Genomic DNA, 25,248 nt, shown 5'->3' with positions numbered 1-25,248 from the left:
TTGCCATGCCCTGTATAGCGCGATATCCTTATAACAGATTTCAGCGACATTAAAGGTACGCGCCAAAGAAACGAGCAGGTAATTAATAGGTTGTCACAAGTTGCGGAATCTTGATGCCTCTTTAATTTCTGGTAAATCAGCCGAGTTGGAAGGTAAACGAGCGACGCTGTTCGTGAGAGGCAAAGCGGCACGATGAGTCTGAGGTGGCTCCCTCGGGAAACTCTCTCCAGTCATCGTGCTCGTTAAAAACCAATCCAATTTGTCTTATGGCCGCGGACAAAGTGCGCCAGATGAGAGCGCGCGACTGTCGAAACTTCCTAGGACGAGTCAACGGTGCTCGCGATCAACGGTTCTCTCGTTGATCGACCGTGCGACGTCTTATCACTGAAACTCGCTAAAACTTTGGCGCTCGATTAGACTTACGCGAACATCGTTCGCCGGTCGCCGAGCCGCACCCGATAATCGACGGCTCGACGCGAAAACTTCGCCGACAGTCCGTAGCTGGTCGGCTTATCTACAGAGAAGAGAGAACGTAACGCGAACGCGGTTGTGATAGCTTCGCCACGAGCCACGCGATCGCAACGGTCGAAGCGTATTAAAAACACGCTGCCGCAGTGACGCAGTGCAAAAAAAAACGCCTGAGATACGTTGCGTCTCGTTTGTAAGTCGCTGCTGCCGCTGATTCACCGGAGGAACGCCTCCGTCGCGTCGGCCATTTGAATCTCGATTCTCCAACATATTCCCTAATGCCGTCTCGGAAAGCTCGATCACCGAAGTCCTTAAAAGGTTATCTGACTCTCTCGGTCGAGTGCACTTCTGTCGGCCTGTATTGAGTTTCAAGCTTGGGACTTGGAGAGTAAGCAAACTCCTCCTGCACTCGGACCTCCCGACTATGACGAATTGCGAAAGTTGAGTGAAAAATTGGTCCGAGCTAGATAAGACCGGTGCTACGTACACGTCATTCGTGAACTATGGCACGTCATCCTCGCCCTGTTCCTATGATTTAGATTCTTATTACGCGAGTATCGAGCCGATTTCACCCCTAATATAAACAACCGAATTTATTCCGTGTTTTTTCAGCTACGACGCGAGAAACCGACAATTTGGCAAAGCAAAGCTGTGGAGCGCCCCTCATTTTTGGGGAGAGAGGGCGTCTTTCAGGGCAAGCCCGCCTGCTCAGCTGACTATTCGAGATCTGCGGGAAAGCGACCAGGCAGTTTACAGGTGCAGGGTAGATTTTCGCAACTCGCCAACCAGAAATCTCAAGGTCAACTTCACCGTCATCGGTAAGCCATTCAATGTTACATCGCGCAATCTTCTCGTCGACTCTTTGCGAGAAGTCCAAGGCGTAGTCGCGTTAAATAAGTTTCGATCGACACGATGATACCGCTGGAAAATCAAGTCGAGAGAGACGCCGCGTTAAAACTGCGTATCGTAAGCATCAAAATTTAAAAGCATCGCCCGATCTGGCTTCTCTTTCTCGACTAACTTTACCACTTCCACGCGAAACTACTTCGAAACTTATCACGATTCCTGAAAACTGCGATACCGGAATGGATCGCGGTGAATCGAGAGCGCAAGGAAATCGCGACGACGATTGACGGTTAGTTTGAAACACGATCGAGAGGGACAACCGATCCTTCCGACAATCGGTCGCGCATTGAAAGGGAGCATTTGCACACGACTGTCGGTCCGGAGTACGGTGATTTGCGGTCGATTAGTTCGCGCACTGATTCGTCGGTCCCTCGAACCGATCGGTCCAATTGCTTGTTCGTTCGTCACTCGAGTAGTTACAGCCAGATTTTATTTGTCGATCAAGGTTAATCAGCCTCCGACGAACTCTGCTCGGTCTCGATTCCAACGTGACCGTGCGGATCGATAGCGATGAAACTTTTTCAAGAATATTCCTCGTTTCCACCGAACGCTTCTTAATCGAAATTTACCTATCCTCCTATCTTACGATCCTACTATCTAACGCTGGCGTACAATTTGCGCGTTCCATCGTTCGAGAAACGTAGAGAAAGGATAAGAAACGACAGATGCTCTTATCCAGGAAAAAATCTCTCTTGATTGTAAAAAGGAGAAAGGTGGAGAGACGTGTGCGAAGAATGAAGACCGTGGCTAAAGAAATGCGCGAAATAATCGTTGGACAATTAGGTGGGAAAATGGACAAAGACGAGCAATTGGCGCAGCGTTCGACCGATGTACTCGACACGATGTTATGTACTACGGTTTCTCTGTTACGCTCGGGTTTCTTGATACTTTCTCGGAAGTCTAAGACAGGCCCAAAGGACGTCTCTCTTGTCTCTTAACAGGATCGAACCGGTATCGTGACCCATTCTCCTCAAGGAGAGCGCGTTTCGTGCTGGGAACGCGGCTCGGAAGCCCAAACTCCTTTTAGGAAACCTCTAACCCAATTTACTCATCGATCGGCTATTAAACTGAGTTAAAGCGCGGACTGCCGATCCCGCTTGGTGGAGTACCCACGGAAACTTTAAGACGTTCCTGAAAATCTACCGAGACGTGGAACGGGAACAAAGGAAGGCTCGCCCTGTCCCACCGCTCTGACCTTTGTGATCGTGGTCGCGATAACGAGACCGTGTTCCGTCTGCCGTTCTTCGCCAACTTCCTCAAACACCGTCGGTCGAAAATATCGCAAGAACTTTCTTTCATACGAGCAAAACGCGACATAAGGCGAGACGCGTTTAATTCTGCACCGCGTCGCTTTCTATCTTCGCGAGACTTGGGAGAAGAAACGAAGAAAGTGATGTCCGTGAAAATCTTGAAACTTTTAAGGATGTTTCGCGTAACGCGAAAGTGCTTCCCGTACAAACGAGTAGCCGGCATCCCGCCTTTGCTTCGGAGCGAAACGAACACGAGCGAATTCCGAATTTATTCTCGAGACGATCGTAACGTCTTCGACCAGCTAGTCCGAAAAGAAGTTCAGAAAAATAGAAATTGTCCTGCCAGAAGACGGAAATTCGCAGCGAAGGTTAATACCCGAGTAAGTTTCGAGCTTATCCCGGTCGAGGATTCAGAGAGCGCTCGGTCTGCCTCGGAGGAAAGCAATCGAATAGACGGTAGATCTTGCAGTCGAGAGGCCATCGGTGTTGGACTGCCGCGGTGGTGGCTCGTTTTACGCCTCGACGCACCTGAACATCGGAGAAGATCGGTGCCCCGAGTTAATTCGAAATTACGAGAAACGTCCTCCATAGACGATAGAGTAAACGCAAATCAGCCAAAACGGAAGCTCCGAACGAACGAATTTCTGACTTTCCAATCTTGCTTTCCGAGTCGGAAAGAATACGAAGACAGAGAATATATTTCCGTAAATAACGCATAAACAGCGCCCCCTCGCCGTCTTTTTCCTTTCTAATTCACCGACCAACCTCCGTAGTCCCTGGATATTACCCATTCCCTTTCCATTAACTTTATCATTTATTTATTCTTTGTACAGCAAAGAATTCCCATTAGAGTACAAACGGAAAGCAAATAATACGTAAAGGTCATACACGCGAAAAGAGCAAGAAAATAGGAAAAGTAGAAACTGAACAAGAAAAAGCTTGATCAACAAGTATTTACAAGACTTTGTAAATTTGTACTTTGCAAAAGAACAGGGTAGAATTGGACGACGAATCCAAATCATTGCTGAAAGAATTCGCATATCCAGTTAACAGAGTCAGACACGGACAAGTTCCGAGTGCATCTCTGTACCAGGAAAAGTTGCGAGAGCTTTAACGGCTTAATGGCTGTGTACAAGTTGATTAGATCGAGATGCTGCGAACAACGAATGGAAACGCTGACAACAATCTCGAAAAGAAACAACAAATCGAAAGAGATTTTACGAGTTTCCCAAGATCTAAAGTTGAGCTTATTCACGACAGAATGGTAGAAAGTCGCGACCGGCGCAGGAAATCCAAGGAAGTTGCGTCGATAGCGGCTCTGTTTGGCTCTATGAGGCGACCAAATAACTGTAGCGTATTCTAAACACGATCTGACCAAAACGCGATACCGCAACCTCGGGGTATCAGAATTTATAAAGTTAGCCATGCATCGTCTAAGAGAGCCGACGGTTCTAAACGCTTTTGCGAACGTAAGAGGCGAAGTTAAGGAGGGGCGTGAAATTAATCTTAGCGTCCGCCTTAATCGATCGCTCGCGATAGTCTCTCTCTTTGTTGTCGTTCCCCCGGGAAAAATACTTCCGACTTAATATCGAGCGTGTTTGTTCATTTCGTAATGTTCCTTTTATACGTACGTCTCGTAAGTGGAAATCGCGAATCCAAATCGAGTACTTCGCCGAGGAGCAGAATCGCCACTCGAAGGAACTGGGGTTGAACCGTGTTGGAAACTTGGGAAAGGAAGCTGCTGAAGCGTCGAGTCGGTGAACGTTAATCCGATTAGGATTTAGTTTAGATTTTGACAAGGAACTACCCACACTCTGCACTCTGCGCTCTGCATTTCAAGGATATCTAATCGCCGATTACGGATAAATTAATTTTGTCTTATCCCGATTTCCGCTCGGCCCACCACTATTCGTCGTCTCCTATCGGTTTAACCATCTCTAACCGCGTATCGCTTTGGATATCTATCCCATCCGGTCTATCTATTCATCCGCCAACGTTAAATGCCACTCTATTCGTTATCTCCTCTTACACTACGCTTCCAATACTTCCAGGCTAACGATCTTCTATCTCTTCGTTTACGTTCAAAACTTTTCGCATCGTTGCGAACCAGATACTTAACCGCATGGTTATGCGCTTATTGAACGGCCGTCGAGCTTGCGCTCTGGCCACTCGTGCGTTCAGTTTCATCGTTCGCTGACAAAAATTCGTTGCCGACGCTCCACCGAATCGGTTTCACACCACGTCCCAACGACTCGAGACAAACCTACACTGCTAAAGCGCGTCGCGTCGGTCGGCTACTTTCTCTGCTAGACTATTAAGTGTTCTAATCTGTTTCTAGACGCATCGCATCGAAATCGCTGGAATCACGAACCATTGGCAAACGCGTTATTCACTGAAATAGACGCTTAATGCTGAATATCCCTCTTGTTGTTAAAGCCTCTTATCGGTGATTATCTATTAGCCTCATTGAACGAAGACCGATACGTTAAGCCTTTAGAGGATAGTAACGTAGGTCTCTTTGGAAAGAGATACGGTTCCCACAACGCGGCGTGGCGCGACGCGACAACCTGACCATCGTCGCTGCAAGATCGTGTCATTACCAGACACGAGGTTTCCCCTGCTCTTTTTTCCCCTTCTCTTTTATTCCGTCGAATGCCGTCTAATACTTCAGAGTCGATACCCGACGGCGAGCATCTCCGCTTAAGCCTCTTATCTGTAATTACTTAGAGACCCGAAAGACAGGAAAAGGAAAGGACTCGCTCCGACGAAATAAGCCCAGCATCAAACACTTTGGTTATAACCCGGAATTTACCAGCTTTCCCTCCGCAAAAGTATCAATGTCCCGTCGTTCGGCCGAGTCACCGCCGACTCGCAACTTTTTTCGCGGAAATTAAATATTCCAGCGAAGAGAGCGATGCGTCTTCCTCGATGGAGAGGATTCCGGTCCCCTTTTGCCAGAGAAGAAATACGAACCTCGAGGACAGGTTTGCGAGAAAGATAAGGAGGAAATTATGCGTGAAATACGAACGTGAAACGCGACGAGCAAGGAAATCGTTCTGAAATTTCAGCGCGGAAACGGCCATGCTTGTATTTCACCGTTAACGAATTCGAAGGAAAATTCAAAGAAACATCTTACGGTAGTTCGTGGGTCAAACGGTCTGACCGGTAGCCACGCCTTTTGTCTTGGATATTTTCCGTTTCCTTCGCTCTTCGATCTCTCCTTTAAACTACCTCTTTTCCCGAGGTTGTTTTTTTTTTTTTTTTTTGTTCGAATAACTGTCGCGATGCCTGCAAAGCGACATTCCTTGGAAAAAATTGTTACGCGAAGCTTTCCGCCGAATACGGTCTATTTTGGAAAATTGAAAAGATCTCTTCTCGCCACTCTGTAGTATGTAACTCGACGTCAGAATTGAATCGGTGCACCCTCGGTAAAATCTCATCTTATATCCCGGAAGATACGTTGAAAGGCGCGCGCGCCAGGCGAACGAAGAAGGAGAAAGAAAGTCGAAGCGAGAGAAAAAAGAGAGGTTGGATTTCGATCTTGGCGAAATTTACCACGGCTTAGCAACATCGTACCCGTAAGTTGAGAACCGTATTATATCGTGCATCGAAGATTTTTTCCCCGAGTACTTGTCGAATAATTTATCGTCCGGCGAATAATGTATCGCTCGCGTAACTTTTCCTTATCCAGCGAATAGTTTCCCCAGTAGGTAATGGAAACGCATGTCCCGAAAGTGAACCGGAACCGGAACCGGAACGCACGCTGACGAAGGCCCGGCTCCCTTTTACTCAAGAATTTCTGGGAAAAGTACAGGGAAGCGAACAAGTACGGGAAAGCAAACGAGGACGTTACAAAGTTACTTTCACGGACACCTATCTTTCAAAGACATCACGAATCGGATAAAAAGAATCTCGAAGGAATAACGACGTACCGTGCGATCGAATTTGGTGGAAGGTCGATCGAACGCTCGATTTCTCCGGCCAACGAGAAGACCGAGAATGGACGTCGCTGGTGGATATATCGTTTGCCGCGACGGTTGGATTTCTAATGGCGGAGTTCCAGAGTCGAGAGCGATAGCGAAATACGTCTTAGGACCGATTGGAAGAACGTTGGTCGAAAAAATATAATTCAAGAATTCAATGCGTGTTCGTTGTTCTCGTGTTACTTTTATCGCATACCGAAATTTTTGCCCTTTTTTTCTCTCGTTCGTTCTTCGGTAAAAGTTCGGTAGTGGCCGGAGGATAGCTACGAAAACACGATGGTACTCGTTAGCCGGAAGGACGACGTCTGCGGGAATTTTAAAGCATCCTGTTTTCGAAGGAAACTGCAGGATCGATCCTCGAGTTTGGTCCAGCGAACGAAGCGTCGACGAGCCACGATGCTGTTTCGATGACAACGAGAAGGAAAACTGACTTCCTTCTGCGGTTCTCGTTCATTTCTTTTCTTTCTTTTTTTTTTTTTTTTTTTTTATTTTCTACTCGCTTAATTTTTCGGATGTCGCGGTGGATAGGATGAAATAACGAGAGAAAGAAAAAAAGAAGAAAAGGAGAACGAAAGAATGCTGTTAACCGAACGCTGGTTGGTAAATGGAACGGGGTGCGCTTTTGTTCTATCGCCACTGACAATGAGACACGCGATACGAGAGAACGTGGAAACGTTCCGGTAACGGAAAGCTTTGATATAGCGCGTAAAAAATTGTAGATCGATGGGACGACGCGTCATGAATCATACGGGAGTTTCACGGCGCCCAGCTCGTGCCCTTTCGATTCACGTCCGTTGACGTAAAGACAGATCCGTGGAACGACAGAGAGGAAACCGATGGAAAGATCCGCAGATGGTCCGGCTGCCATATTTTTCTACCTCAAAAGGCTCATTCGTCTTTACCGTCGTTCGTGGCAATTCCTTTCCAGCCGGAGAACGACCGTTCTCTTCTTCTTATCTTATGCAACACGCTAGTTGAAAAGAATTCCTGCCCCTATTCTCCGTTCCACGCGATTGCCGGCCGACCTTCGACGTTTGCTGCGGTAAAACAGACAAGAATTATTCCTCCGCGAAAGAACGGTGCAAAGGATCGTTTTCATCTATACCCGTTATCGAGCATCCGTCTTCTTACCCGTTGAGAATAGCAACGGTGGGTAGGATGTAAATTTGGTGACGTAATTTATAATATCCAATTCAACCGATGCTTCCTTCCAACTCATATCAGGCGAGTCGTCTTCCAACTATTGTCCGGTATCGAGACATATAAAAAAAAAATTGGAAACGTATCCTGTTTGGCGGGGTCGAGCGTTGCGTCCGGAATCGGAAAGCTGAAAGTAAGGATCCGAAGCAAGAATCGTCGATTCCCTGGGAATCATTGATTACAACTCGGAAAGAGATCCCGTGGAGTTTTGAGACTGTGTCCTCCAATGTCGAGAGAGCGCCGGGGATTATTCGAGTCACGCGTAGAATTCACCGTCGTTCCCGATATTCCTGCTCCTCTACCATATCCTCTGTCCGTTGGTAGCTCTCGAACGTATACCGTTTCGAGTACCTCGGCATTCTCTCCTCTGACGTGCCCGCGTCTCGCATTCCGTCTTCCTCAAAGACACTCCCGTCCCTCCTTGAGCCAGTGAAGGCGAGATCAGACGTAATCAACATACGCGTGCTACTTCAGAAATCGAAGCCATTTTTCCGTGATTTTTTCGGCTATCGAACCATCATCCGAGTCCCGATCAGCGCTTCGGAAACGATGCTCCGGGACCTCGCGATAAAACGGAGCAAAGCGTAATTTTCTTTCTATTCGTTGATCAATAAGATCAGCGAATGGTTGGTTGGTAGCCGAGAAAAGCTCGCCGAACGGCTGGAAGGAAAGAACAACGGTTCGCGATGCAACGGGTACGCGCGCGAGCGCACGCGCTAGTTAACGCTGTACGGTCTCTTGAAACTCGTCGGCGCGGCGCGGCAGTTCGCTTTTTCCGCTCCACAACCGAATTAATTAACGACGCACTTAGCGCGTAGAGAATGCGACCTCGTTAAACGGGCGAAGCATACTTAGCCCTCGAGCCGATACTTTCGCACGACAGCGGAATAATTAATACAACGCTAGCGATTCGGACTTGCGTCCATTATCGCAAATCTACCGGTAAAGTTTCTTGTCCTTGGACGACGCTACTTTTCCGATATTTCGTTTTCCGTAAGTGCTTCCATCGCAACGAACTTGCGCAGAGTCCCGTACAGGATTCTCGAAATCTGGATCACGGCACAACTGGGCTAAAGACGAGAGCCAAGTTTTCATAAGAAACTCGATGGATAAGAAAGACGAAGCTAACAAGACCACGGAAAGAGAGAGCGCGGATATGACTGCTCGTCGTCTTTGATAGCGCTCGACTCCTTCTCTCCTTACGATCTCTTGGTATACGTTTGACGAACCGACCGCGTCGGAACACATTTGAGGAAGAAACCGAGCGCGAAAATCACGTTCCTTTCGCGAGGAAACCACGACCGTTTCACGATCGAAACGTTCGCGATTAAGAGAGTGAAAGCAATTTCGGGGAAAGCACGAGCATCAGCCCGGCCTCTTTCTTTCATCCAAGACACGCATGCTAAAATGGCAATAGGGAGAAAGGAATTTTTGCGATTCAGAAGCGCACGGGATTCCTTTGAAAGAGTTCAGGATTGGAAGATACGTACGCGGCTCGCCTCGGAAAAGGGCTACGTTGCAAAGGGTTCCGCGAGAAATTACGAGAGAAACGGAACAAGTAAACGCGGAAAGACAGGGAAAAATACGTACTTATGAGTTCCCGAGGTACGTACGAATGGTAATTGCTCGGCGTCTCGTTATAGCTGTTCTTTCTCGTCGAAAAGGTAGACACGTCGTACTCGGTAGTTTACGATCGCAGAATGAAAACGCTCGCTACGAGAAACGAAGAAGCACGCGGAGAACAACGTCGAGGGAAAATGAGTGCCCGGAAAGAAGAAAGGAGAAAGGAGAAAGGAAAAGGGAAAAGGGAGGGGAGGAAAAAGGAACGAAGCGAAGCACGAATAGGAGAAGAAAGGGTCGTTTTGTGCGTAGTTCCTGGATCGTAACCGATAATAACGCCGTGCCTCGTATTTCAACGCGTTCCTCATCCGCGCTGTCCATTGTCGTGATCGTTTTATCGCGTCCACTTCACCGACGCGAGTTCCAGAGACTAATAAAAAGTTTTCGGATTCGTTGTTTCCTTCGACTTGATAATAGAAGAGAAGAGTACCATGATCGATCGATATTAAAATTATGCCGTGACGATAAAATCCGTCCTATGATGGAAATATAAAAAAGAAGTATTTTGGACGCGAACGATGGTCGGTATTTCGACGGATATGGATCTCGCAAAAATTCTCCAGAGAATTCTTAACAGCTTCCCGAAACGATATTACGTATCTACTTAATACTACTCGCACAGCTGCTGCTGCTTCTGCTCCTCTGCTGCATCTATAGAGACTCAAACATTCGTCATATGGGAACGCCTTGACGGTTTCCATCATACCGGGCGCTTCGCGTTCTCGTCGTTATTTTTTCTTATTCCTCGAAAAACTGAAATGGTTATCTTTCTCAAACGTTCCCGTCTCTCCTATTTTCAATTTTAGATAGAGATTCTATCACAAAAGTCTTTCGACATTTTTCAAGCGTCGTCGGCTCAAAGCGCAAAATCGACTGGCGTAAAGCGGCTGAACCGTTTGGTTCTTTTTCCGTAATAGGAGAAAGGCAGTCGCGCGTTCTCCGTCGCGACGCAAGGCGAGTGTAAGTACGCTACTGCGACACAGTATATGCTAGTTGTGCGCGAGATCGAAATACGTTACGAAACAAACATCTTTGAAGTTGCACCGGTATTGCAACGACAACTCGATTTCAGAAACGTGTCGTCGGGTCGTTTCTCCCTGGGGGATATACCAGGATATTTTCCTACGATCTGAATACGATCTGCAACAGTTCCGGTGCACTAGCCGACTCTCTGTCGAGAGTTTTACCAGATTCGTCGCTTTGTCAATCTTTTTGGTTACCAAGTTTTCCGGAAAGTTGGTGTTTCGCCATACCTTTGAAAGAGCATCCTCGTAGCCGTCGCCGGCCCGCGCCGAGTCGATTTCACCAGCGTATTGTCGCCTCGCGAGACTACTCCCCTACGACCCACGCGAGGCCATATTTTTCTCCATTTCAAACGAATACCGCCACGTTCTTGCTCCAGTTCTGTGCTCGATTTCCTTATTCCCCCGATTCTTCCAGTTTCTTCTCCGATAACCAACTTCGTAAAAGCCGACCGTCTACGTCTACATAGACAGCGTAAACAGCCTCGAATTTTTACCACGAGTTCGACTCGGAGTTTGCGTACAACTTTCGGGAAATGTTGCCTCGGGACATGAAGCGATCGTTGGTGCCTTGGACGTCGCCTAACTCCGCGTAACGTCCCGAAAATATCTCCTTTATCGGACGAACGAGCGTGAAATGACTTCCGTGGGGAAACGCAAAAATTTATCCACGAACAATTTCTGCGAAAGGGCAGCGAGAATTATGTTCGCGCAACACACGCGTTCCTGATGAAGAATGGCAAATTTTACGAGCTCGTAAACGAGTCCGACGACCTCGTAACTCAACGCCGGCTCTGTTCCCGCTATTGCTTCTCGTTTGCCTCCGTGCTACCGACTCAGGAATTCCCCCTTGACATTGTTTCTGTTCCTTTTTGGCCTGCCGCGTCCTTCCCGTAATACGTTCCTCGTTAGTTTCCTATATTTCGTGAAAATTCTCTCAACACGTCGAATACCACGGGGGGCTCATCGGTGACCGGCACTCAACTTTTCGGTAGCACCGTAGAGATTGGTACAAATACATAATTTGAACAAACGTTAATAATTATAAATTTTTCATTATTACCATCGTTACAACAACGGTGTAACGAAATTAATGCGGTATAAAGCATATAAAAATAGTTTTATTTATACATGAAATATAGACCTATAATATTTCAACATTATATGTATCGGGTAATAAATAATTCATCGTTGCGCCACGGGCAATCTCTGTAAAACTAGCATGGCGTTCAACGTGTTAACCCTTTTCAGGTCAATTTTCAGGTTCCATACTTCGAGGTTCTAAATGAAACAATCCCTCCATGTTTATCGAGCATCGAATATATCGTTAACGCGCATAATCGTTCGGATGAGTCCTCTCCGCGTTCGAAAGCCCCAAAGTACGAGGATCGCCTCCGAGATATTCAAACAACCGAATTAAACAAATTGCAGAGCTCGACCATTCGTTGCCCCGTTCGTTAGAGCCATTCCCCCGGGATTACGCAAATATTTTCCCTCTACCTCATTGGTTTTTCTTTTCCTTCCACGGTCTTCCGGTCTCGACGTTCCCATTTGTTTTCGTACATCGAACTCGACTCTATGCGAGGCTCGTTCCTTTTATACGTGCACGTTAGTTTCGCTCTACCCGGAACAGTAACGTCGACGTTAACGAGACAAACGAATACGTTGGCTTCTTCCTCGCTTTCCAAGCTGTTACCCGCGTCGATATACATATGTAAGTACACGTATTACGATCCAAAATCTGCTTATTGCTAGCTACAGGACTACAGTGTCGAACGTGTTTCACTTCTCCAAGGAATCGCGACTATCTCTTTGACTTTCCCAGTTCTTTGAAAGATCGCTATCGCAAGCTTCTAAAAATCATTTCGTAGATTCTGAGAGTACATAGATCATAGCAACGTTCCCAGTGGTAGATCCTATTTGTGGTAGAGAACTTATCGTCGTACGAGAAACAGCGTGATTCTCCAACGCCGAGTAAATTCCGTTTTGGTTAAATCGCCGCGAAATCGGAAGCCGTCTCTCGATCCGACCAAACCTGTGGAGAATTCACGTTACAGATAAGGAAGGCCGCGTTGTTTTCGCTAGCTCAGGCAAACGTTCCACCTATTTGCAAAATTTCCATCGTAAATTCGAGACGTTGCGAGGTGTCTTATTTCCACTCCAAACCGATCGTTGGCCACGTCCGTACCGACGTAGATCGAATATTTCGGAGCAGAAGCAAATTTCGACATAATTTGACGCGGCTTTGTCGAAAGACGATATCGTAAGACAAAACGAGAAATTCGATGGAAGCGACTAACTGCGAAACCGCGAATCGCCGTCTATCCGATGTATCTCGATATCGCGCTGAATCGTTTAGCTTTAACGTCGCGTCAGTCGGATACGCCGGCTACAACTTCGGCTGTAACGGACTTTACTGTCTTGTAAACTTGTATCGTTGACATTTTTGCGGAAAGAACCGATCACCACCGATCGCAAGGATAACCGTAAGGAACCGTAAAACTGATATTCGCGTTAATCGTTGCTATGAAATAAATCTGCGGATAATCCATAAAGCGAACCGACGATTTAACGGAAGCTCTCCGTCCAATTTCCCTTTGGCATCGTTACTTTCAACCACAGAAAAGAAGAAGAGAAAGTGGATTTTTCGGTGTTTCGAATGGACGTGTTTCCGTATGGATATAAATCCGGTGGCTAAATCGGTGTGCAATATGCGGCTATTATCTACAGACGTTGCACGAATCGAGCCGCAAACGTTGCAACGTAGAGGCATTCTCCGCGAACGAAAAGCGGCGGCGTTCCTACGCTCGATATCGCTTTTGTTTTTTGCATCTGTGTCGAGAGCCTCTTCTGTCGGCTGTGCGAAAAAGAAAGGGAGGGAGGAAGAAAGAAAGAAAGAAAGAGAAAAAGTAGGCGAAGCTCGCCGTCTTCGAAAGCGGAAGAAGCATTTCACGCGGGATTGAGAATTCAAAGCGGTCGGATAATCCGTTCGCCGTTCACCGGCTTCTATTTTTTCTCGCTCTTCTCGCCACCCTCTCCTCGTCTCTCTTCTTTTTTGTCTCGTTTCGTTGATCGCACGATAGGAAGTTGCGCGGAATGCTGCTGCTTACGGATCGTGCTGGCTGAGAAATTCCCTCTAAAGAATCCACAAAGAAGAAACCGAAAGAACGTTCGAGGAAAAGTAATGCTTCGTAGCAACTCTGTACGGACCAGCTACGCCAACTTCCGAGATCTCTACCGATCTCTTTCGAAAACGCTAAGAGAAAAGCCTGAGAGAACGAATCGGAACGCTATCCCTTTTCCAAAGAGCTTGGCCTTCACTCGCTCCATGTATCCTTGGTAGCCGCGCGTCTTCCCTTCGATTTAAAGCTCCGGAACGCGCGTGTCGCATTTGCAAAAATAAGGAGAATAAAGATAGAAACGCGCGATACCAAAGATTCCTTCCTGACCTGGGAAACGTCGGAATAATTTACGTGAAGAAAGAAAGGCGCGCGCGTACAACGAGTGGCGTGGGAACACGCTGCATGTTGCGCAAAACGTATCGTACTTCGGTACCGGAAATTATCTCGATGAGACCGTACCTGGCTGCAAGGACAAGGGTAGCCATTACCCACGACAAGAAAAGCAAACGATCACGGGCTTCCGGACTTCCACGGTGAAACGTTACGGACCGTCGTCGGTCTCTTTCGTTCTGGATACGAGCTCGAGGATTGCTTGTCAAACGTAAACGTTTGACGTTGCGACAAGAAAAATGGACGACGAAAAGCGGAAGGAAAACAAGAGGTATGAGAGACGAGAAGAAGTATCGAAAGCAGAGAAAAGAGGATAGAGAGCAGCGAGAAAAGCGATGAACTCTCGCACGGTATTTTTCGATTCGTCTTCCTCGGTCACGTTCATCTCGAGTCCGCGGCGTTCGTAAAACATCCAATTTCCGTAGAAGGTGCAAACCATAAAACGCCCATGGTGTTTCCATTTCGAGCCGGCAGAGAAAGACTCATGCAGGAATTTTTATCCGACGACTTTTATTTATATATACCGTCGCCTGACAAAAATGAACGTTCCAAAGTGAAGCTGCTTTTTAGAACAAAACACAACGGAAGCAGTGTATATATCCGCCGTTCCACGGACATTAGACAGAGTCAATTCATGTTCATTTCCGACGAATTAATTACTTTCGCGGAAGTTGTCGGTCGGCAGAAGCAAGACAAACAAGATTGCCAGTGTCCTCGCATTGGATTTTTTTCTCGGTATCATTTTTTAACGATACGCCCCATGTATTAGCTCGTCCCAAAAGTTTCTTTCGTTTTATAAGGAAATAATAGGCGCATAACGCTTTTTGTTGTATAATATTTTATACGAATTACGTATGATCCATTTTGTTCTAGTGGTACAAAAATAATATAAAAGGAGAAACGTTGTGCATCTATTATTTCCTTATAAAACGAAAGAAACTTTTGGGACAACCTGATACGACACTCGTCCTTTTTGTCCACTGCTAAATTTCTCGACCGGCGATTGTCTCATTGCTTCAACAGGAAAACAGGGAACATTGACGACACGTAAGCGCAATGTACCTGGACGGAAGAAAGTGGAAATTCCAGAACAAAAAGACGTATGTATGTACGGACACAAAGGCGTGATGCAGTAGCGTTAAATAATTTGTCCAGCGAAATTGTACGGGTTCTTTGTCGGGCTGGCTGCCTTAGTGGCAAAATTATTAATTCTCGCACAGAAAGCGGAAGGTCGTTTCTCTTGCCTCGTATAAATTATTTCATCGGTGCGACATCGGCGTCGAGAAACGGACTGCTGTGACGCACACCCCTCCGTAACGAATGTACGACGGCCAACTTAACAAAGTACGACTCCAGAGCAAAACTCTGGAAACGTAATCCGTCGCCAGACAGTCGGTGCAACGCTTTTTCGTCCAACGTGTACGCGTGAGTCGAGTCGCTCTCGTTCTCTGAACTCTCGACGCGCTTGTAAATAAGCTTCGCAGACCTCTTTAATTAAAACGTAGACCTGAATCGTCACTTCGCCCTCGGCCGGGACTCCGGTTACAAAAGTCAAAAATTTATGAATCGATGAACGTGAGAAAGAATGCCAAGAATTTTCGAGCTGGGGTTGCGTTCTTTCAAATTCCCAGGTGAAACCCGAATACCCAGTTTGTAGATCGCTAAAACGACTGCGATCCTCCCTGCAGAATATAAGGATCCTTGCGTGGCGAATGTAAAATGAACGACGAATACGATTACTCGTCGACGATGGACGTTTGTTGTCGCACGTTTGGGTCGCGCGTGTAGACTCGTCGCAAGTTATTGCTGAAAAATCCAACGGAAAGTAGAATTTCAGCGAACAGGGACGTTTCGAAGAATACACAAAGTGATACGTGCGGCGCATATACAAGCGTATATAGCATATAACGGGCACCATGACTGCGGCATGCTCGCATAAAAACAATATTGCTTCCACCTACGACAGAGGAATTTTCCTAAATTTTTAACGGTAATCGTTACGTGGCCGCCGTATGGTACGGTGGTGTGTTCCTCGACCAACCCTCTACGGCTCGACCTAACACACGTCTACCTACCTGCTACCGCTGCTAAGCACTTGCGCTACCGAGTCCCGAGGATAGCGTACAAAGAGTAGAACGCCGCCGCGAGAATTCAATAGATTCGAGTCGTTCAAACACCTTCCGTGTTCGTAAGCCTAGCACGCTTTCGGTCAAATGTAAAATATTCTTTGAGTTCCCGTGTTATCTGGCGAACTACCCTCGCTTGGCCGCCGACGATTTGCTTAACGTAACCAAATTGTATTTCCGACGGATTGGCATTTGTTTAAAGTGCCGCGGACAAGAAACGTGTGGCCCAGAATCGAGCGTCAAATTGAATTCATCAACCTTGAAAGCGACCATCTGTCCACCCACCGATAATGGATAATGGATAATAGAGAATAAATAATAGCCGTAACACGTATAAATACATTCGAAACTGATGATCGCCATTTTTGCGACTCTTATTAACGGAGAGGCCATTTGAATCTCAGCACCGCGTTTTATCACGAGTTCAAAAGTTCCATGGTCAGGTTTATTCAGAGTGCTGCGTGCTTGTGACGCGCAACCGACGCGAAATTAAATAAAAATTGCCGAACCGTTCGACTCGAAACATTGTAAAATATTTGTAGGGACAAAAAAATTTGTCTCGATTACCATAACAGGTATCGAATCACGGTGTTATATATCGCTGACTCTCGCAACATTTGATCAATACACGACAAAGCCAAAAAAAAAAAAAAAGATGGTTACCAGGCGATGGTAACGCAATCGATAGAAATATCGTTCTTGATATATGGCAGTAATACGGTAATATTCGTAATTCTTAAAATATCGCGAGCATTACGTCACACTGTCGATAACTTTTCCAGGATAATATCGTTAATACGCTAATACACTAACTTGCGACCATATTATTTATCGGTGATTCGAATTTTCCACGACTGATCAAGGTGTGTACCGTTTATAAACTGAATCAGTAATTTCCAAGCATTTACGACCATCGATTCCCCCTTTTGTTTACCGTATCGTAACTAATATAGATAAGCGATAGATAATTGTCCGTGAAACGGAAAGAATTCGGTATTTCCGAACACCGTGCGAACGAAGGAAAATCGAACCAAGAAAAAAGATCAAAACTTTTTAGACAACAAAATACCCGAGTCCGAATGAAAAAGAGGTAGAAAAAGTCGCTGTAATTCATATACATATAAAAAGTCAAAGAAACGTAACTTCGACGCGAGAACAAATGGCAAATTTAAATCTATAGGCACGTACCTGTCCACGAAGGGGAAAAGAGGAAGTACGTGGCCGAGCACGTCGCGGCCCGATAGCGTCGGAGAATATCCTGCAAATGGTGCATCCGGATCGTGGCAAGGAAGGTGATAGCTGCTCTCTGTCGGTTATACCTTTACCTATATCTATATCGATGTAGCTACACATAACGGTTTGCACGCAGCCTCCGTTGAAAACGTATAGCAGTATATACATACACACGACTGAATATTCCCTCACACAGAGATGGACAAACACGCATGGGTAAACAAATGGTAGTCGGATGGTGTGGAACGACAGCTCGACGCGACGCGACGCGATGCGACGCTTCGACTATACGACGATGGCGCGCATCGTTTCGATGCACTCTCCGACCAAAAGAGACAAACCACCCTGGACGAATATAGGAACGAGACGAGGTGTTAGCGATACCAAAATCGACGAACGCATCGCACGTGACGAGATTGAAACTGCACTCTGAAATTCTCACTTCTTCTCGAGCATCGCGTGTCCAATCGCGGAACATCGAATCACCGTATACGATTCAAAGCGAAACGACAATGGCGAGCACGGAATCGCTGGGTCGAGCCAGTCGCGAGTTTTAAGACTTTTTTATACCGTTCGCAGATTGCCCAAGGAAAAATGTACGAGAATCGGGAGAACATTGGCGATCCTTTGGGTATTTAGTCGTGGGATTAGCAGCGTAATTCGTCGTTTTTCTTATCTCTTGGAGGCCACGATGCGCGGTTTCAACGTAATTCCCCCGACACCGTGATATAAAAGTTTACGATCGAAATTCGCCAGAGGGTCTGTGCCGCGATATACACGGACGTAAAACCGAGAACCGTTCCCCGTTTTATGGTACTCCCCCGATACGATGAGATTCGGACGAATCATCGGCGTCTCGTGACTCGCGTCTTCCGGTTCCAGTCGACTAGAATTTGGGTAAAAGTTTTCCAGGTTGCTTGTGCGAACGCAAGCTATGACTAAGCTTCGCATGCGTTATTTCCCCTCGTTTTACCTTTTACCTTTCGCCTTTCACCTTTCCTCCTTGACCCAGCTACCGCTAGCGTGGTGGCGAAGGCAAGGATTGGATTCAGTCAAGAGCAAGCGAGCATCTTATATCGCGACCGCGCGAACCGCGTCTAACCTTCTTCCGCCTCTGCAAAACCAGTAACACACGAAACAGTGTAAATCGAGCTCTCCGGAGTTTTGCTTATTTACGCGCTGCTTTGCAAACAGCGGAAAGCCTTCTCGAGAGAACCGACTATGTTGCAATGTTACGAGAGGGCCGTGAGCAGCATTCTTATAAGATTTCGTGGATAGAGAAAACTTTGCATCCAAGAACAAAAAATTACGATCCCGCGAAATACGATGTACAATTACCAGTTGTTTCACGGTAAATTATCATTGCTAACCAATCTGCAAAACACGTAACGCCGATTTTGCGAAAATATCATGTACATAGAGGAAACGTCGTACAAGCCACTTGTCGGTTAAGAAGTGCAAATACACCGATATCAAAAAATAGAAAATGTGAAGACCTACAAGAGATATTATAGGACTTGACAACTGGAGTTCGTTGGAAGAGCAAGATATTCCCTCGGAAAATTCAACACATTCGATTCGAAACAATAAAGACAGAATGCTGTTTTCCTGGGAGAACGAAACTGTTGGCGGAAGAACAATGGCTAATGGAAGGAACACTACGCTTAAAGGAACAACAAGGCCAGCTAGAAGATGTCAAAGCGGCGAGTAAACGTGCTATAAAGGGTCGCGCTGTGAATGCCGGTATTAGTGCCGCTAAGCTACCGTCTTGGGCAGTCCGACTGTAATCTCGGTCGAGATTACGACGTACGTCTTTGGAGCATCCTTAAGAGATCGGTGACTCGTTCGCTTCTTTCTTTGCTCTCGAACTTTTGTACCGTCACTGACTCGCATCCACGCCGAAATGGTAATCGTTCCGAAAGAAAAGATGCAGAAAGGAGAACTCGTTGGTAATCGCATCGCAAATTGAGCGACGTAATTTTGCGATTGTCGTTCAATCTGGACGATTAAGAAGGCGTTTCTCGATCATCGATGGGAAAAAGTAGATGAACGGATACAATTTGGAAACGATGACGTAGCGAAAGACGTTCCAAGCATTCATACCTGTCTGGGAAACAATCTATTTGGCACCGTGAAGAGACGACAAATACATACCCGTGCGTTGCCTACTACAATTAAAAGATGAAAGTACAAACAAGAGCATTTGTTCGAAGAATTCTTCCAAAACGCCTCGATTTTTTTCATTGCGGGAAGTATGAGATAGTTTCACAACTACAACCTACATAAAGGGAAACAAAAACTAAAAGCGACACTATGCGGCGGACGAACGCCGTAGCAAACAGGTAAAACTGTTAAACTGGCGAACAGCGAACGAACGTTCGTTTGCACCTTCATTTTTTAATTTCACTAGATCGAGAAACCCACGACGAGCGTTCTCTCGCCTGTTGTAAATCTACGATGTAAAGTAACACGTACGTGACAATCAGAACGCGATGTTCGCTGTGGCTACACGTGACGCCGACTCCCAGCGATGATTTATCGAGTTTATATTCGCAGAAGTCTTTTCCAGCGTTTTACAATAGCGAATCTCTCTACTCCTGACGTCGCGAATCTCGCGTCCTTTCCGTCTCGTTCCGTTGAAAAAAGGACAAAGACTCGGTTGTTCGGTGCCTGTTTGCAACAGAAGGACGGCGGAAAGCGTGGATGCACGCTTCGAGTTGACATGGTCGCGGCGATAGCCAGAGGCAATTTCTATCAAGTATCGAGCGAAATACGCCGTCAGGATGAAACTCGGCCTGTTTGCGTTTACTTTGGCTGTATCGTGGACCAAGTCGATCGACGAAAGAATCGAAGAGATAAAAGGAAGCGAGGGAGAAAAAGGTCCTCGCTTCGAGAGTCAGGTAGAAGTGATTTTCCTTGTCTCGTTCAACTGTGTCGCGATCGCACGTTGTTCTATTTTCGTTTTATTCTTATTATCGGTCGCCTTTCTCCTACCCGTGAACCCTTCGATTCACCCAAATTATCTTCCAATTCGATTCTATCGGTCTAGGTTGAGAAAAGGGAACGCGTCGCCGCTCACCTGGTCCCCCTTTCTGTTCACAGTGCCGCCAGCGAAGCCGATAATCTACGACGCCAAGAGAAGAGACATGAGCAAACTTCTCGAGGCCTATCCCGAAGGAGCTGACCTGTTCCTTGTCTGCGAGGTTCACGGAGGTAAGCGTCGACTGTAAATTTTTCGTGTGCGAGATTAACGATCGAACGGCTTCCGAAACAATCTTGCAAAACGGTGTATCCCTCTGTTTGCACTCCCGTGTCAGAGCTGTCATTTATTTCGCGAGAAAATAATCTGTCGCCATGTTCCGCCCCTGTGGATTAATTGGCCGGAACCCCGTTGACTAAAGTCCGCCTCCTTTCTAATACCGGGAATAATGGATCGCTGCCAGAAATTGCTTCCAGCCGATTAGAGGGATGAATTATTATAAGTGGCTGCGCATCGTTTATAAAAACCTGGCGGACAGTAACCGAGCATCCGTCATACTCGATCAAATTGCTCGACGACAGCGCTAAAACTGGGTTTCTTCTTCGAGGGGACTCGTTCCTTGGCGAAATTTAATAGAGAAATGGTACAACGTGCCGTCTCGTTTCGCGTTCATCGATACGTCAGTCAAACGAATAGTCTCCTAGGGTCTGTTTCTCGAAAAAATAGCAACGGAGATAAAATACGACAGCGGAATATCAATGGGATACGTCCCGAGGTATGTAAGTCGCGTTAAGACGAAACCGCGACATGACGCGAGCGACGTCTACCATGAGAAGGGAAATCTGCACGTATATGTAATCGCGCGTAAAACGCAGCACGAAGGGTGACGAATGCGCAAACGTCTTTCGAATCTTGCGCGCCGGACGAAAAATCCTATTTCCTTGAACCGCGAGTATTCACTGGAGCGAAGCCAATTCCATTTACAGCCAGCATTCGCTTATTCGAAGAAAATACGAAGTGAAATAGGCGAAAAGTCCAAGGAGGAAGGAAAAGAAGGAGAAAGGAAAAAGAAGAGTCCAGCGCGATTTTTCCAAGATTCGTCGCCTGATAGGTGTCACGTTGCGCGACAAATTCTCTGGATCGACGCCAATTTTAATCTTCGACGGGGTACCCTCTTTCGCGGTACAGCCTCGTGTCTCGAGTTTTCAAACCCTCCTTAACTCATTCGATGATGCATCGATCGTTAGCGAAAAAGAAATCCGTCTATATTATCGTCTCTTGGTTCGCGCAACGCTTCTGAACGTAAACGATAGAGAGACTAGTCGTTTCGAAATTATTCGAATTCGAGACTCGCTGTTTTTCTACCGAACGATTTCCAACGATAATGAGGAAAAATGAAAATTGAAAAAAGCCCTCGAGCGGCGATATGCCAATCGCAAACGTATTATTAAACATTATTTAATCGAGGTAAATTTCCGAGAAACTTGCTATCGACATTGTTCTGCACATAAAAGTTCAGAAACATTCCACCATTCGTGAGACCAAAATGTTTTAATTTCATTATACATTCGATATTACATCGAGCAGTGGAATCTGAAAGATTAACGAGAAACTGGCTCTGCCGGAACTTTTTCCTTAATTCAACAACGAATTTTTTCGTTCTCTCTTCCCGTGCTCTTTCCTCTGGTCCTTGAGGAAGATTACACGACTTACAGCTCACAGCCAACCAGTCGTCGGGCCAGCCAGCCGTTCACCCTGCAGTCCTTCGGACGAGCGATTTGTCACTCCAAGGAGAAAACGAATTTCCAACTTGCTCTGAGAGTTTTCTCTTCTCGTGTGCACGGACAGGTAACCCACGACTTCCGGAAGGTTCGCATTGTCGGCCAAACTTCATGGTATCCGAACGAGATACGAGTAACCAACGAGAACTGTCAAACACCGGTCTATGCGGCGACTTACGACAAATTTATATTTTCTCCTTACTTCACGATCGTCCCTGAGTCACGGCAGTTCGCAACCGCTGCCGCTGTTCCGACTCTCCTTTGGAAATTGCCAATTCCGTACAAAGAAGTTCGAAACTTACGTCTGCTTGATGGATTACGATCGAGCAAACCAATGCGCGAGTTGTTTATAGCTAAAGATAATAGCGGCTCCAGTCCGCAAAGCGATTTTATCGCGAAGTATAATCCGTGTCAAGACCAACTGTACGAAACCATGCGTACAAAAGACGAACAGTCGTAAGTATATGATAAAGTACTTGTAGTGTGTCCAAAATTCAAGGTAAGAGTGTAACTTGGCATAAGACGTGAATAATCGTCGGGATCGTTTTCAACGGCAGATTTGAGTTCGCGATGGCAAGGTATTGCTGCCAAAGTAGCGATTATTATTTGGCTGCGAGCTTAAAACCAGTCGGATGAACTTGAACGAAATGTCGACCGACCGACCATCCTTTAAAACTTACGCCTTTTCTTCCACCCTGCGATTCCACGAATCGTGAAAACGAGGCAAAAACGAGCATTCACCTTGTCGAGAAAAATATTTACCGAAAACTTTTGTGGAATAGTTGAAATATTTTTTATAAGTGCTTCGCGAACAAAGGTGCAACCATAAAAAACCAGCGAGCCGTCGCGTCGCGTCGCATCGTCGGCCGTTGAGGTTCCAAAAATTCCAGCGGCTCTATTTCTACGAGTGTGTTTTCTCCTATGTACGTCATGCTTGTTGGTTAAAAGAGGATTCATGAAGTAAGGAAGATCGGAATTTTGGAATTTTATCAACTCGAGACGTAAGTTCCGTAGATTCTTTCTCAGACTTACCGCTTTTACCGTCTTTGATAAAACAACAGAAAATGGAAGGTCACTGCGCGACCGAACGTTCCTTTCTTCCAATTAAGGTCGGACATCGAGGACGGTGTTGAAACGCTGTTGCAAAGAGACGAGTATCCTAAAACTGAGACAAACTAGACACGAGATTCTTTATATGCAAACCGAAACTCTTCTATTATCCATGAAACGAAAAGAAACTCCGATAATCTCTTACAAATAAGGATTTTGATTTACTTTATCGGAAGTTATCTCGTTTGGAGCGAGTTTCTGCTTCGACAGTTTCCAAGGACGCGAAACAATACACGCGAAATATGAAAAACAGGATCGTGAACGATGCGCGATCGAGATGTTCAACACACCTTGGCGAGATGTCCATTGTGGCACGCATTGTTGTCGCACAATGTATAGATACCACACGTATATACTATCTTCAGCCTTTGCCACGCGTCACCTTCCTCGACTGCTGCGCGTTGCTTCGGCATTGTTAAAACGTCCGCATGAAAGTAATTTTACAGCAGGTCAGAGTAAAGTGTTTGTTTTAACGTGACCCGCGGCTAACGGTATTCCTTGCTTTAACCTCGCGGACCAACACTCGCGAATCCTGCAGTTTTTCTCTTTCATTGTTTGCTCGATCTTTACTTTTCCGGCTTTTTTAAAGTTCCCAGCGTTCCACTGCAAAGACGGGAAGGAAAATAAAATCAGTACAAACTATGGAATTTCTCGACGAATCGCGGTGGTAATTGATTTCCAACAAATTCCGCCAGTGTGAATGGGACAGACTTGCTTAAGGACCCTTACTCAGGCAAAAACGTTATCGAAAAGTCAAAAACCCAGCTTAAAGGGGCGGAGATCGATCGCTATTCGTAACAAGACTAATTACCGCGGAAAGGTTGCCTCGTTGACGAATCTTGAAACTTGAATCGTATAAATGGCATCGTTTAAGTGGCAGCTAAACTTAGCTGCGTTATTAGGAACCTCTCAACGTAACACCATGCGGTCTATTGTTCGTGAAACGTTCCAGTTTCAAGCTGCGTCCACGAGCAAACAGTCGCGCGAGACATTTCTGAAATTTCCAACTTTGCTTCTATCGAGAATCAAAATTACAGAAAAATCAAGTATCAAGGTATATCTAACGAAATTCGTGCAGAGTAAACGAAACGATCGGGGCTTGTCGGGGCTACAAATGTAGCGAATGCGGTCGAAATCCACTAAAATTCACCTTCTATTGTACTTCCTTCGCTGTCGCGTAGCATTATTACGAGCAAGTCGTACTCAGCTCGCGAACCTCGTGATATATACCTGTGTACCATCCATGATACCAGGTGGAAACCTGGAGAGCAATAAACATCCTTCTCCTCCTATCCCCAGAAATCCCCGGCCCCTTACTTCCACCTTTTCTAGTTCCGTTCTCGTAGAAGCAATGAAATAATTCCCCATCTCGCCTACCGGAAAGTCGAGAGCGTGTGACACTCACCCTCGATTTCTCCCTCTACCGGTTTTCTCCTTCAACTATACAATCCACGATTTCTGTCACTGTTAGCTCTCCAGGCGCGTAATTCACCTTCGAAATGAACCAAATCTTGTTTCTCTCAACGAACCGATCTATCCAGAGATACGTTTACTTGTGCGTTCGCGTTCGCGTTCGTCTTTACTGCGTGTATACAGTATGTATACATATTTTCGATCTAATCAAGGAAATACCGGAAGTACACCATTGTTTGCGTGATAAAATACGCCGACTCTATCACATCGGGATCTTCCTATACTCGCGATTCAAGGAGACAAATTTGCACGGATAATTAACTCGAGGAATTAGGTGACCATATAACCGGTACATCGAGACTATCGAGATCGCTAATGTTGTGGCCGAGTAAGACCCGTCGAGCGACGTGATTGACGACTAGCTCGGAGTCTCTGATACACATTCGTAAACATGGACACAGTTTCGATACGTCGTCTACTCGGATTAGTCCAGTTACTCGAATTGTCCTAACCGACGATCAACCTGCTTGTTACGAGCAAGCGATAGAGAACACTCCGTCAAATATGGATCAACGATATTGCGGGATTGCCAAGTAAAACATCAAACAGCGATATATCAAGCATCGACGCCGTTAGATTTTCCC

The 25,248-nt window shown here is 46.2% G+C and overlaps 2 protein-coding genes across 5 annotated transcripts in view; one reads left to right on the top strand and one right to left on the bottom strand.

Moving 5' to 3' along the window:
- Positions 1-25,248, bottom strand: part of LOC139992332 (uncharacterized) — a 261,704-nt gene that overhangs the window by 129,525 nt on the left and 106,931 nt on the right. The gene's annotated exons all lie outside the window — the stretch shown is intronic.
- LOC139992329 (nephrin) overlaps positions 1-25,248 on the top strand; it is a 138,444-nt gene that overhangs the window by 67,533 nt on the left and 45,663 nt on the right. For 3 of the 4 annotated variants that reach the window (XM_072013073.1, XM_072013074.1, XM_072013076.1), the window contains 2 exons: positions 1,081-1,286; positions 20,423-20,533. In XM_072013073.1, coding sequence (XP_071869174.1) covers positions 1,081-1,286; positions 20,423-20,533 — 317 coding nt within the window. Of the gene's footprint in view, positions 1-1,080; positions 1,287-19,693; positions 20,221-20,422; positions 20,534-25,248 lie in introns of those variants that run through there. The other variant, XM_072013075.1, reaches the window with a different exon arrangement.

This window comes from Bombus fervidus, chromosome 11, assembly GCF_041682495.2.
Source record: "Bombus fervidus isolate BK054 chromosome 11, iyBomFerv1, whole genome shotgun sequence".
In the NCBI taxonomy this organism is placed as follows: domain Eukaryota; kingdom Metazoa; phylum Arthropoda; class Insecta; order Hymenoptera; family Apidae; genus Bombus; species Bombus fervidus.
The sequence above is the reverse complement of the archived record's forward strand: the minus strand, read 5'-3'. Positions and strand labels throughout refer to the sequence as shown.